General features: G+C 44.5%; 1 protein-coding gene across 15 annotated transcripts in view; it reads left to right on the top strand.

Moving 5' to 3' along the window:
• LOC144495152 (LIM domain-binding protein 2) overlaps positions 1–13,662 on the top strand; it is a 454,000-nt gene that overhangs the window by 358,474 nt on the left and 81,864 nt on the right. For all 15 annotated transcript variants that reach the window (XM_078215160.1, XM_078215243.1, XM_078215206.1 and 12 more), the window contains one exon: positions 12,847–13,019. In XM_078215160.1, the coding sequence (XP_078071286.1) occupies positions 12,847–13,019 (173 nt within the window). The remainder of the gene's footprint in view (positions 1–12,846; positions 13,020–13,662) is intronic.

Raw genomic sequence — 13,662 nt, 5'->3', positions numbered from 1 at the left:
ATTTAGATGGATAGATCCTTTTGATGCCTCTGTGGAGGACTGGACACAATATATAGAGCTTTCGGGCTATTACTTTCAGGCCAACGAAATAGAGCAGGAGGGGAAGGAGAAGGCAATCCTCCTGAGTGCATGTGAGACCCAGGCTTGCAATTTGGTTCACAGTCTCTCAACCCCTAGCATGCCTGAGTCCAAGTCATTCAGTGAGATTGTTGAATTGGTAAGTCACATTTCCATCCAAAACCATCAATCATGTTGCAGAGATTTAAGTTTAATTCAAGAGGAAGAGCAACAGGGGAAACTATTGTGACTTATATCACTAAGTTGAAGCAAATCTCTGAGCAGTGTAATTTTGGAGCCACTTTGAATGATTATGCTATAGAACAGATTAGTCTGCGGCTTGAATAATGAGGCTATTCAACAGAAGTTACGAGCAGAGGCAGATATAAATCTTGAGTAGGCATTAGAGATAATGCTGGTAATGGAAAGCGCTAAAAAGGGTACATAAGAGTTACAAAGCACGCAAAATGGCACCACTCATCAGTTAGGGCAGGAACCTGCAGTCAGCAGTGGCACCAAAAACGAACATGTAGTACTGAAGTGGGAAGCAAATTCAGCCACAAATAAAACAAAATTTAGAAGAGGGCATTTCCTACTGTGATAGATCAACATGCGTTTAGATACTTGAAGGAAGGAGCCCAGCCATTGAATTTAAAGAGTACTTCAGCAAAGTTAACAACTTACTCAGGAGAAGCCATAAAAACAATGGACACAACAGTACTGGTAAGCTATGCAAACAGTCTGCCCAGCTCCCATAATAATAGTGTCAGACGAAGGACAAAGCCTTCTGGGCTGCCATTGGCTTAAGAAAATCAAGTTAAATTGGGCTGAGATTTTCCAAGTGCGGAATGAGGACTGCTGGAAATATGAGAGCATCTTCAGCGATGCGTTAGGCAAGATAAAAGATATGCAGGCCAAGATCTATGTGAATCCAGGGGCAATTCCTTGATTTTGTTTAGGACAAGACCAGTACCATGTGCCTTACAAGGAAAAGGGGATACTGAATTAAAGAGATTGGATGAACTGGGCATTATCCAGCCAGTACAATTCACGGAATGGGCAACACCCACAGTCTTTGTGTTGAAGCCAGACAAGACCGTCCACGTCTGTGGGGACTACAAGTTAACAGTTAATCTGACTACCAAGTTGGATAAATATCCAATGCCAAAGCTTGAAGACCCGTATGTAAAGCTGGCCATAGGTCAATCTTGTACAAAGCCGGGTATGAGTCACACATATCAGCAACTTAAATTAGACAACGCTTCTTAAGGTTATATCATGAAAAACACACAGGTTTGTTCCCATATATGTGCCTGCCCTTTGTTTTGTCATCAGCATATGCTATTTTCCAGAGGACAATGGCAAGTTTGTTGCAAGGGCTGCCATGAGTTACAGTGTACCCTGATGATCTGATAACTGGACAGAAGCCGAGCACTTAGCCAACTTAGAGGAGGTGCTAAAGAGATTTCAAGAGGCTGGAATTTGCCTCAAGAAGGAGAAATGTACTTTTCAAGCCACTGAGGTAGCCTATCTGGGGCGCCATATAGATGCACATGGATTAAACCGCATGGAAGGCATGATCAGAGCCATTAAGGAGCACCAAAAACACATCTGAGCTCAAGTCATTTTTAGGAATGGTGAATTACTACAAGCGGTTTTTACCACATTTTGCAATGTTTTTGGCCCCATTGCATATGCTACTAAAGAAGAACCAGTTTTGGTTTTGGAAGATGCCGCAGAAAGAAGTTTATAACACAGTAAAGCAATTGCTGAATTCGTCAAACTTGTTAGTACGTTTTGACCCATGTAAGAAATTGGTGTTAACCTGTGATGCCTCTCCATATGGCGACGGTGTGGTGTTGTCCCATGAGATGGACAATGGATCTGAAAGGTCAATAGAGTACGTCTTGAGAACACTTTCAGAAGCTGAAAAAGACCATTCACAAATTGGGAAAGAAGAATTATCAATAGTATTTGTTGTCAAGAAATTCCACCAGTATTTGTACGGTAGGCACTTTTTGATCACAAATCGCTTTTGGGTCTTTTTAAAGATGACAAGGCTATTCCGCCAATCACATTGGCAAGAATTCGGCATTGCACATTAATCCTCTCTGCCTCCAGATATACCTTCGAGCACCGGCGTGGAACACACACAGTGAATGTGCATGCACTTTGTCACCTACCTTTGCAAGAGAATGTTGCACCTCCCCCAGTACTGCAGGAAATTGTCATGGCATTGAATTTCTTGGACACATTGCCAGTCTCGGTGAAACTCATCAAGAATTAGAGCTGTCGGTATCCACTGCTGTCCAAAATGAGGTACAGGATACTAATTGGTTGAGATAATGAGCCACTTTCTGAAGAGATGAAACCCCATTTTAGACCAAATGTTGAGATGAGTTACCAAATGGCACCATACTTTGGGGAGCAAGAGTAGTTAGAACTTCACCACCCTCAATGGCATCAAGCACATTAGGCCGCACTTTATCATCCAGCATTCAATGGACTTGCTGAACTAAGCACCATCCGAACAAAGAACAATACAGCACAGGAACAGGCCCTTCGGCCCTCCAAGCCCGTGCCGCTCCCTGGTCCAAACTAGACCATTCTTTTGTATCCCTCCATTCCCACTCCGTTCATGTGGCTATCTAGATAAGTCTTAAACGTTCCCAGTGTGTCTGCCTCCACCACCTTGCCTGGCAGCGCTTTCCAGGCCCCCACCACCCTCTGTGTAAAATATGTCCTTCTGATATCTGTGTTAAACCTCCCCCCCTTCACCTTGAACCTATGACCCCTCGTGAACGTCACCACCGACCTGGGGAAAAGCTTCCCACCGTTCACCCTATCTATGCCTTTCATAATTTTATACACCTCTATTAAGTCTCCCCTCATCCTCCATCTTTCCAGGGAGAACAACCCCAGTTTACCCAATCTCTCCTCATAACTAAGCCCCTCCATACCAGGCAACATCCTGGTAAACCTCCTCTGTACTCTCTCCAAAGCCTCCACGTCCTTCTGGTAGTGTGGCGACCAGAACTGGACGCAGTATTCCAAATGCGGCCGAACCAACGTTCTGTACATCTGCAACATTAGACCTCAACTTTTATACTCTATGCCCCATCCTATAAAGGCAAGCATGCCATATGCCTTCTTCACCACCTTCTCCACCTGTGACGTCACCTTCAAGGATCTGTGGACTTGCACACCCAGGTCCCTCTGCGTCTCTACATCCTTTATGGTTCTGCCATTTATCGTATAGCTCTTCCCTACATTATTTCTACCAAAATCCATCACTTCGCATATATCTGGATTGAACTCCATCTGCCATTTCTTTGCCCAAATTTCCAGCCTATCTATATCCTTCTGTAGCTTCTGACAATGCTCCTCACTATCTGCAAGTCCTGCCAATTTTGTGTCGTCCGCAAACTTACTGATCACCCCAGTTACACCTTCTTCCAGATCGTTGATACAAATCACAAACAGCAGAGGTCCCAATACAGAGCCCTGCGGAACACCACTAGTCACAGGCCTCCAGCCGGAAAAAGACCCTTCCACTACCACCCTCTGTCTTCTGTGACCAAGCCAGTTCTCCACCCATCTAGCCACCTCCCCCTTTACTCCATGAGATCCAACCTTTTTCACCAGCCTACCATGAGGGACTTTGTCAAACGCTTTACTAAAGTCCATATAGACGGCATCCACGGCCCTTCCCTCGTCAACCATTCTGGTCACTTCTTCAAAAAACTCCACCAGGTTAGTGAGGCATGACCCCCCTCTCACAAAACCATGCTGACTATCGTTAATGAGTTTATTCCTTTCTAAATGCGCATACATCCTATCTCTAAGAATCTTCTCCAACAACTTCCCCACCACGGACGTCAAACTCACCGGCCTATAATTACCTGGGTTATCCTTCCTCCCCTTCTTAAATAACGGGACCACATTAGCTATCCTCCAATCCTCTGGGACCTCACCTGCGCCCAGTGATGAGACAAAGATTTGCGTTAAAGGCCCAGCAATTTCATCTCTCGTCTCCCTGAGCAGCCTTGGATAGATTCCATCAGGCCCTGGGGATTTGTCAGTCTTTATATTCTCTAACAAACCTAACACTTCCTCCCTTGTAATGGAGATTTTCTCCAACGGTTCAACACTCCCCTCCGAGACACTCCCAGTCAACACATCCCTCTCCTTTGTGAATTCCGACGCAAAGTATTCATTTAGGATCTCCCCTACTTCTTTGGGCTCCAAGCATAATTCCCCACTTTTGTCCCTGAGAGGTCCGATTTTTTCCCTGACAACCCTTTTGTTCCTAACGTATGAATAAAATGCCTTGGGATTCTCCTTAATCCTGTCTGCCAAGGACATTTAGTGACCCCTTTTTGCCCTTCTAATTCCCCGTTTGAGTTCTTTCCTACTTTCTTTGTACTCCTCCAGAGCTCCCTCCATTTTTAGCTGCCTTTTTTAATGTCTGGCCTAAAAAAGCATGATGTGGAGATGCCGGCGTTGGACTGGGGTAAACACAGTAAGAAGTTTAACAACACCAGGTTAAAGTCCAACAGGTTTATTTGGTAGCAAAAGCCACACAAGCTTTCGAGGCTCTGAGCCCCTTCTTCAGGTGAGTGGGAATTCTGTTCACAAACAGAACTTATAAGACACAGACTCAATTTACATGAATAATGGTTGGAATGCGAATACTTACAACTAATCCAGTCTTTAAGAAACAAAACAATGGGAGTGGAGAGAGCATCAAGACAGGCTAAAAAGATGTGTATTGTCTCCAGACAAGACAGCCAGTGAAACTCTGCAGGTCCACGCAACTGTGGGAGTTACAAATAGTGTGACATAAATTCTGATTCTAGGATCGCATGATAAAGACTCAGGAGGAAAAAAGCAGAAATATTTATGTGAAATAGTGTGACATAAACCCAATATCCCGGTTGAGGCCGTCCTTGTGTGTGCGGAACCTGGCTATCAGTTTCTGCTCCGCGACTCTGCGCTGTCGTGTGTCGCGAAGACCGCCTTGGAGAACGCTTACCCGAATATCAGAGGCCGAATGCCCGTGACCGCTGAAGTGCTCCCCAACAGGAAGAGAACAGTCTTGCCTGGTGATTGTCGAGCGGTGTTCATTCATCCGTTGTCGCAGCGTCTGCATAGTTTCCCCAATGTACCATGCCTCGGGACATCCTTTCTTGCAGCGTATCAGGTAGACAACGTTGGCCGAGTTGCAAGAGTATGTACCGTGTACCTGGTGGATGGTGTTCTCACGTGAGATGATGGCATCTGTGTCGATGATCCGGCACGTCTTGCAGAGGTTGCTGTGGCAGGGTTGTGTGGTGTCTTGGTCACAGTTCTCCTGAAGGCTGGGTAGTTTGCTGCGGACAATGGTCTGTTTGAGGTTGTGCGGTTGTTTGAAGGCAAGAAGTGGGGGTGTGGGGATGGCCTTGGCGAGATGTTCGTCTTCATCAATGACATGTTGAAGGCTCCGGAGGAGATGCCGTAGCTTCTCCGCTCCGGGGAAGTACTGGACAACGAAGGGTACTCTGTCCACTGTGTCCCGTGTTTGTCTTCTGAGGAGGTCGGTGCGGTTTTTCGCTGTGGCGCGTTGGAACTGTTGATCAATGAGTCTAGCGCCATATCCTGTTCTTATGAGGGCATCTTTCAGCGTCTGGAGGTGTCTGTTGCGATCCTCCTCATCCGAGCAGATCCTGTGTATACGGAGGGCTTGTCCGTAGGGGATGGCTTCTTTAACGTGTTTAGGGTGGAAGCTGGAGAAGTGGAGCATCGTGAGGTTATCCGTGGGCTTGCGGTACAGTGAGGTGCTGAGGTGACCGTCCTTAATGGAGATGCGCGTGTCCAAGAATGCAACCGATTCCGGAGAGTAGTCTATGGTGAGCCTGATGGTGGGATGGAACTTGTTGATGTCATCATAGAGTTGTTTCAGTGATTGTTCACCATGAGTCCAAAGGAAGAAAATGTCATCGATGTATCTAGTGTATAGCACCGGTTGAAGGTCCCGTGCGGTGAAGAAGTCTTGTTCGAACCTGTGCATGAAGATGTTGGCATATTGAGGTGCAAATTTGGTCCCCATGGCTGTTCCGTGTGTCTGGATGAAGAACTGGTTGTTGAAGGTGAAGATATTGTGGTCCAGGATGAAGCGGATGAGATGTAAAATTGCATCTGGAAACTGGCAGTTGTTGGCGCTGAGCACTGAGGCCGTTGCAGCAATGCCATCGTCATGGGGGATGCTGGTGTAGAGTGCTGAGACATCCATTGTGACGAGGCTGAGGGAGTTCTTCCACAAACCCCAAGAGGCCAACAACGAACACAATGAGACAGCCAATGAACTGGAACAGCCGACAGAGAGATCCGCAGTGCATCCGAAGAGGAAAGAGTCGAATTGGACTCCTCCGGAAGGCCGCTGCCCTCGACTTGACATGTATGCCCAAGCCGTCAGGAGGTGCGTCAACACCAAATTCATCAGCCGCACTCACAAGACAGCCCCGAACATCACCCAAGCACAACGTAACGCCATCCACGCTCTCAAGACCAACCGCAACATTGTCATCAAACCAGCAGACAAAGGAGGGGCCATCGTCATACTGAACAGAACGGATTACTGCAAAGAAGTGTACCGACAACTCAACAACGAGGAACACTACAGACAGTTACCTGCAGATCCGACCAAAGAACACACCCGTCAACTCAACACTCTGATCAAGACCTTTGATCCGGACCTTCAGAACACCCTCCGTGCTCTCATCCCACGTACTCCCCGCGTTGGAGATCTCTACTGCCTCCCGAAGATACACAAGGCAAACACACCCGGCCGTCCCATCGTATCGGGCAATGGGACCCTGTGCGAGAACCTCTCCGGCTATGTCGAGGGCATCCTGAAACCCATTGTACAAAGAACCCCCAGCTTTTGTCGCGACACGACGGACTTCCTACAGAAACTCGGCACACATGGAGCAGTTGAACCAGGAGCGCTCCTCGTCACAATGGATGTCTCAGCACTCTACACCAGCATCCCCCATGACGATGGCATTGCTGCAACGGCCTCAGTGCTCAGCGCCAACAACTGCCAGTTTCCAGATGCAATTTTACATCTCATCCGCTTCATCCTGGACCACAATATCTTCACCTTCAACAACCAGTTCTTCATCCAGACACACGGAACAGCCATGGGGACCAAATTTGCACCTCAATATGCCAACATCTTCATGCACAGGTTCGAACAAGACTTCTTCACCGCACGGGACCTTCAACCGGTGCTATACACTAGATACATCGATGACATTTTCTTCCTTTGGACTCATGGTGAACAATCACTGAAACAACTCTATGATGACATCAACAAGTTCCATCCCACCATCAGGCTCACCATAGACTACTCTCCGGAATCGGTTGCATTCTTGGACACGCGCATCTCCATTAAGGACGGTCACCTCAGCACCTCACTGTACCGCAAGCCCACGGATAACCTCACGATGCTCCACTTCTCCAGCTTCCACCCTAAACACGTTAAAGAAGCCATCCCCTACGGACAAGCCCTCCGTATACACAGGATCTGCTCGGATGAGGAGGATCGCAACAGACACCTCCAGACGCTGAAAGATGCCCTCATAAGAACAGGATATGGCGCTAGACTCATTGATCAACAGTTCCAACGCGCCACAGCGAAAAACCGCACCGACCTCCTCAGAAGACAAACACGGGACACAGTGGACAGAGTACCCTTCGTTGTCCAGTACTTCCCCGGAGCGGAGAAGCTACGGCATCTCCTCCGGAGCCTTCAACATGTCATTGATGAAGACGAACATCTCGCCAAGGCCATCCCCACACCCCCACTTCTTGCCTTCAAACAACCGCACAACCTCAAACAGACCATTGTCCGCAGCAAACTACCCAGCCTTCAGGAGAACTGTGACCAAGACACCACACAACCCTGCCACAGCAACCTCTGCAAGACGTGCCGGATCATCGACACAGATGCCATCATCTCACGTGAGAACACCATCCACCAGGTACACGGTACATACTCTTGCAACTCGGCCAACGTTGTCTACCTGATACGCTGCAAGAAAGGATGTCCCGAGGCATGGTACATTGGGGAAACTATGCAGACGCTGCGACAACGGATGAATGAACACCGCTCGACAATCACCAGGCAAGACTGTTCTCTTCCTGTTGGGGAGCACTTCAGCGGTCACGGGCATTCGGCCTCTGATATTCGGGTAAGCGTTCTCCAAGGCGGCCTTCGCGACACACGACAGCGCAGAGTCGCGGAGCAGAAACTGATAGCCAGGTTCCGCACACACAAGGACGGCCTCAACCGGGATATTGGGTTTATGTCACACTATTTCACATAAATATTTCTGCTTTTTTCCTCCTGAGTCTTTATCATGCGATCCTAGAATCAGAATTTATGTCACACTATTTGTAACTCCCACAGTTGCGTGGACCTGCAGAGTTTCACTGGCTGTCTTGTCTGGAGACAATACACATCTTTTTAGCCTGTCTTGATGCTCTCTCCACTCCCATTGTTTTGTTTCTTAAAGACTGGATTAGTTGTAAGTATTCGCATTCCAACCATTATTCATGTAAATTGAGTCTGTGTCTTATAAGTTCTGTTTGTGAACAGAATTCCCACTCACCTGAAGAAGGGGCTCAGAGCCTCGAAAGCTTGTGTGGCTTTTGCTACCAAATAAACCTGTTGGACTTTAACCTGGTGTTGTTAAACTTCTTACTAAAAAAGCAGTCAGGAGGGACCCTGAGACCAGAATCTCAATTCATTCTGGGCTACAGGACCACTCCACATGCAACAACGGGACTGCCACCAGCAGAGTTGTGAATGAGTCATCATCTCGGAACAATACTGAGCCTTGTGTTTCCAACCTTTCCAAGGAGGGTGGAGACCAGCCAGTCAGAAGACAAACCATGATTCATGTAAGTCAACATGGCCATTTTCAGTGGATGAAGACGTGTATGTGAGGAAGTTTGCAAGTGGGTCGAGTTGGTCCCTGGAGTCATTGTATCCAAAACTGGATCCCTGTCTTATCAAGTGGACGTAGAAGGAAGGATCATCCAGAAATATCTAGACTATTTGTGAAAGCAAGAGTTACCCTAGCAGCCAGTACTGCCATCAGGACCTTTATTGTCATCTGGGAATGTTGTTGACTATTTCAGCACCGAGCTATCAGCTCACCCTGTTACAGGCACAACTGACATCCCCATGGAAGCAGATGGAACTGTGCCTGAATTGACACCTGTGATTGTAGTTTCTACTGACAGCAGTGGAAACACCCCAGACAGAGGAGTTACTCCGCTCCACTAGGAATCAGAAACCACCTGAAAGACTTAATTTATAATGGACTGGATTCATGGATTAAATGTTCAATTATTGCAGACTAAGTTGATTGTCAAAATAACTTGGCGGGTAGGGGAGATGTGGTGATTATCTCTTTAAGGGCCACATGACCAATCAAGGACTAGGTTGGGGATTCACTCCAGTGAGCAGGGGTTTCTGTTCCAGAACCATCTTGGACACAGCTTCAGCCATGAGGCTGCAAGCCTCAGTTTCGGCTTTAGCTGTAAATAAATGTGTTGTTGCTTTTCCCTTAACTGGTGAACAAGAATTATTACACTTAGCTTGCAAACTGTCAATGTGGGAATTAAAAGTCAATGCATGGTTCAGCCAGATTGTATGAGAGATATATATATAAAAAGTGGAAACTTGCTCTGTTGTTCAGATTGGTAGGTTAACGAGCTGTTCATACTGGCTGTTGAGTCTAAGTTGTCTAATTCCTTATCATGCAATTGGGACCATCAGGTTGTTCACTAAAATAACTACAATTCTTCTTACACGTTCTAATTAACCTACGTATATCAGCATGTACCTTAATTAAGTAAGGTTGAATGACAAGCCCGATACAATGGCTTTGGTATCTACCAGTTGAATCAGTTGGCTAGATGGCTGATGTGTGGATCCGATTAATGCCAACAGCACAGAGTTCAGTCCCCATTTCAGCTGAGGTAGACTCGGGACCTGCCTCTTCATTCATATAATAAAAAAACTCTCAGCACTTCGACATGTTTTGCTGAATACTCGCCAAGGATCTGCCTTCAGGCAGAGAACTCGAGAGGAAGGCGATCTACAAGTTGCTCCCCCACTATTGTAGAGGCTTCGTCTGAGCATGGGCCCCTTTTTGGCTAGCTATGGCTGTCATCACCTAAGAACAAGGATTCCAGTAGAGAGAAAAAGAACTTTAAGGGGTTTCCGGTAATATATAACATCAAGAATTTTTAAACTAAGTGTATTTCTAATTTCTGACACCAGACAGTGGCTGATGGTATAAAAGTAGCCCTACATGGAGGAGTGATAACAGTTATAACCCTGAAGGTGGAAAGGTGCATCTTCTGAAAATTCAAAACAGGAGAGCAAGAGAAAATCTGCCTGGCTGTAATTTATCAGTACCTCAACAAGAAGCATTGAATTTGTATCATATTTCAGTCAGTGATAGGTTTTTACTCAGCTTGCACTTTTTCTGCACTATTTGCAGAATCATTCCTAAGCAGGATTGGACATCCTTTGGCAATATCTGCAAAACGATACAAATCTGAAATTATATAGGTCAGGATTTTGCATCAGTGATAAATAACAAAACTGTCAAGTGTTCATCATCTGGAAAGGACAGCGACTTGAGGAGTCTGCACATGTGCAGTTAAACATTGAAAAACAGAAGTTTCTGTCAGTGATTCTCTGCTTTTCAATAGGGTGCGCTGTTAGCACCCCTGTAGTCTTTAGTCAAATAAATATCACTGGACTGACAGAATGTTCCCTTTTACACTACCTGTGGCATTGCACAAATAAAAAATTGCCCCTTGTGAAATGAGATGCAATTGGGATTTAAAACTAATTTTATATTTGTGGAATAGCAATTTTTTCCATTATAATTAACAATTACAAATTTAAAAAATCATATTTGCTTATGATATTTCAACTTCCACATTAATCCCATGTGTACGTTCCAATCATTTGTTTTGGTCTCGAAAATATAATTAAAAGTGAAGGGTAATCAGTGCATTTACTTCTGTCTATGGGTTCATTGTCTATGAGAATACCTCAGTGCGATTGGTTGATTTCCTAAATTGCTGGCATCATTGTTGTTGAATGTCTGGATGTCCCTTTATGTCAGATCCAAACAATCAGAGAGAAAGAGGTCATCTGTGCCACAAGGATTGCTAGATTTTTATGGGAAGGTTTTTTTTTCGGTCAGCAGCAAGTGCCAATGCTTTATTGCTGACCACGAAATACAGTTCCTACAGTGGTAGTTGACAACAGATGTTCAAGGTGCAAGCATTGTAATGGATAAAATTTGACAAATTGACCTTCTTGTTTGAGTACACAACAAGAACACTTCCATAGGCTAACTGCAGTTGCTAAGTAATCATGTCACGCTATTTTGTAATTGAAAAGCTCAGTCTGAAGAACCCTGGCCCATATGCAGAACATCACCAAGATTGAAAAGAGCAAAATAGAAGACAGGGTAAATGATGCACAGGAGATGAAGCTGGAGAAATAGAAGTGGAGATTGTAAAAGAAAGTTTCACAGCAAAATAAATTAGTATCCCAGTTGTCTGCAGGTCAATAGTTAATAGGCAAGAACTGCCAACTTTATGTAGCCTCATCATTATTCTGCAGCAAGGCAGAATGACAGGGCAAAGATGATGATCCTGATGGTGATTCATTCTTGAAGAAACATGTTGTACATGTCTCTCTTTTTTGAAAGAAAGGACAAAAGCTTCAATAACCAACTTTTGCACCTTGTTCCAATTATACTGCAGGGGAGCATTGTGCTGATGTGCTCACACACATCTGACCTTGCATAATCCTTTATAATCCTTTTCGAGTGTGAAAGACCCTTGAGCCATGGGTGATCTGTATGATTCTTTCCTGCAAGGCATAAGGAATGGTAAAATGTTCTCTGGAACACCTCTCAATGCAGAACATTCAGTGGTAATAGTCTCCAGTCTGAAAGATAAATCATAGAGCATTTCTACACTGTTATAAAATAGAGCAACAATCTTGTTAGTCGTTTTATCCTCGTATGAGTTGTCCCAACTTTAATCCCTGCCGAACATAATGTTGGAAAACATCTCTTCTTTCTTGTTAACATCTGTTTCTTTTTTTGGTGCCCAAAGTGGTGATGAATGTGGAAAATGCTGTGGGTTGAAACTTTCAGTAGGAGAAGAAATGGAAAACTATGTATGTTTAAAAGTTGGTGTTTAGAAGAATGTTCATAGTTGTGGGCATTGCGGGGATTCGGTGGACTGAACTCTGTTACAATCTATAACAATGTCCAACCCCACAGTTAATACCTATTTGTAGCTATCTTTTTCATTTTTTGTGTGGGGACTCAGCCAAGACCTCATAGTAAAGTGATAATCACCTCTCATTCCAAGTTGTCATGTTTGCATAATATCAAAAAGGAAGTCATTAGATCAAATAATATTGAAATTAAAACAACTTCAATTTTAAAAATAAATCCGTACTGCAAAATGAAGGGCAAACTTCACACCTTAATATACTATTTGAAACCAATGTCACTTGTACAATGATTTTACTGAGATTTTTATGCAGATAGATATGCAATATGACAATGTAAGTTTTATATTTTTTTTAAACCTGCTTGATATGTATTGTATTTTCAAAATATGGAAACAACCAAGAACGAGGAGACTGAGTAATCCTTCCTTATTCTCTTCTCTTTGTGATTTTCTCTTGCACAGCTATCGGAAGAACCCTTATTCCTCGATATTTCAGTACAATCTTTGAGGGGGGAGTTACAGACCTTTACTATGTTCTTAAACACTCGAAGGAGTCCTACCACAATTCATCCATCACCCTAGACTGTGATCAGTGTACTATGGTCACCCAGCATGGCAAACCCATGTTTACAAAGGTAAGAGAAAGGAGGTAGGAAAAATAAGGTAGTATATAGAGGGTGATAACCAACCACCTAGAATATGTTGAGCGATTTGTCATTTCAGGTACTAACGTGGTAAGCTGGGGAGGTCACACACAATTCATATTGAACCAGATAATCATTGTCATTGTCCAATGGCAGCAGGGAAAAGAAACTCCACTAAATCCCATGGCTCATCTCGACCTCCACTTTTTTTACCCACTTTTGCTCTTTATCCAAACGCTTTAGAAACAAATATGAGGGCAGAGTTTCCCTGAGGTGATTATTCCAGCATAATTTGCCCAAAGTCATCAAACTATTGCAAAAGATCGAAGAATTTCAATTGCAAGTTGCTTGCAAATAGAGTTTCTGCGATTTTCTTTTTGCACTGGCTTGAAAAACATTGGACTGGCGGCCAGCCACATCAGTAAAACTGACTACTCACCAGATCAAATTGATCACCATTTTGTTTTTCTGTTAATTGTATCCTTTTTCAGCCCTTTGAAGTGTCTTAAAATTAAGCTTTTTTTCTAGACACAAGGCCGAATAGCACCTTTTAAAAGAACCTGACAACTGTGCACCAGTTTAATGAGAAAATAGTTTTTGTTGCATATTGGAGACGTGATACACAGGACAGATT

Source organism: Mustelus asterias, chromosome 1 (genome assembly GCF_964213995.1).
Source record: "Mustelus asterias chromosome 1, sMusAst1.hap1.1, whole genome shotgun sequence".
Lineage (NCBI taxonomy): Eukaryota > Metazoa > Chordata > Chondrichthyes > Carcharhiniformes > Triakidae > Mustelus > Mustelus asterias.
Note: the sequence above shows the minus strand (reverse complement) of the source record. Positions and strands in the feature narration are given on the sequence as shown.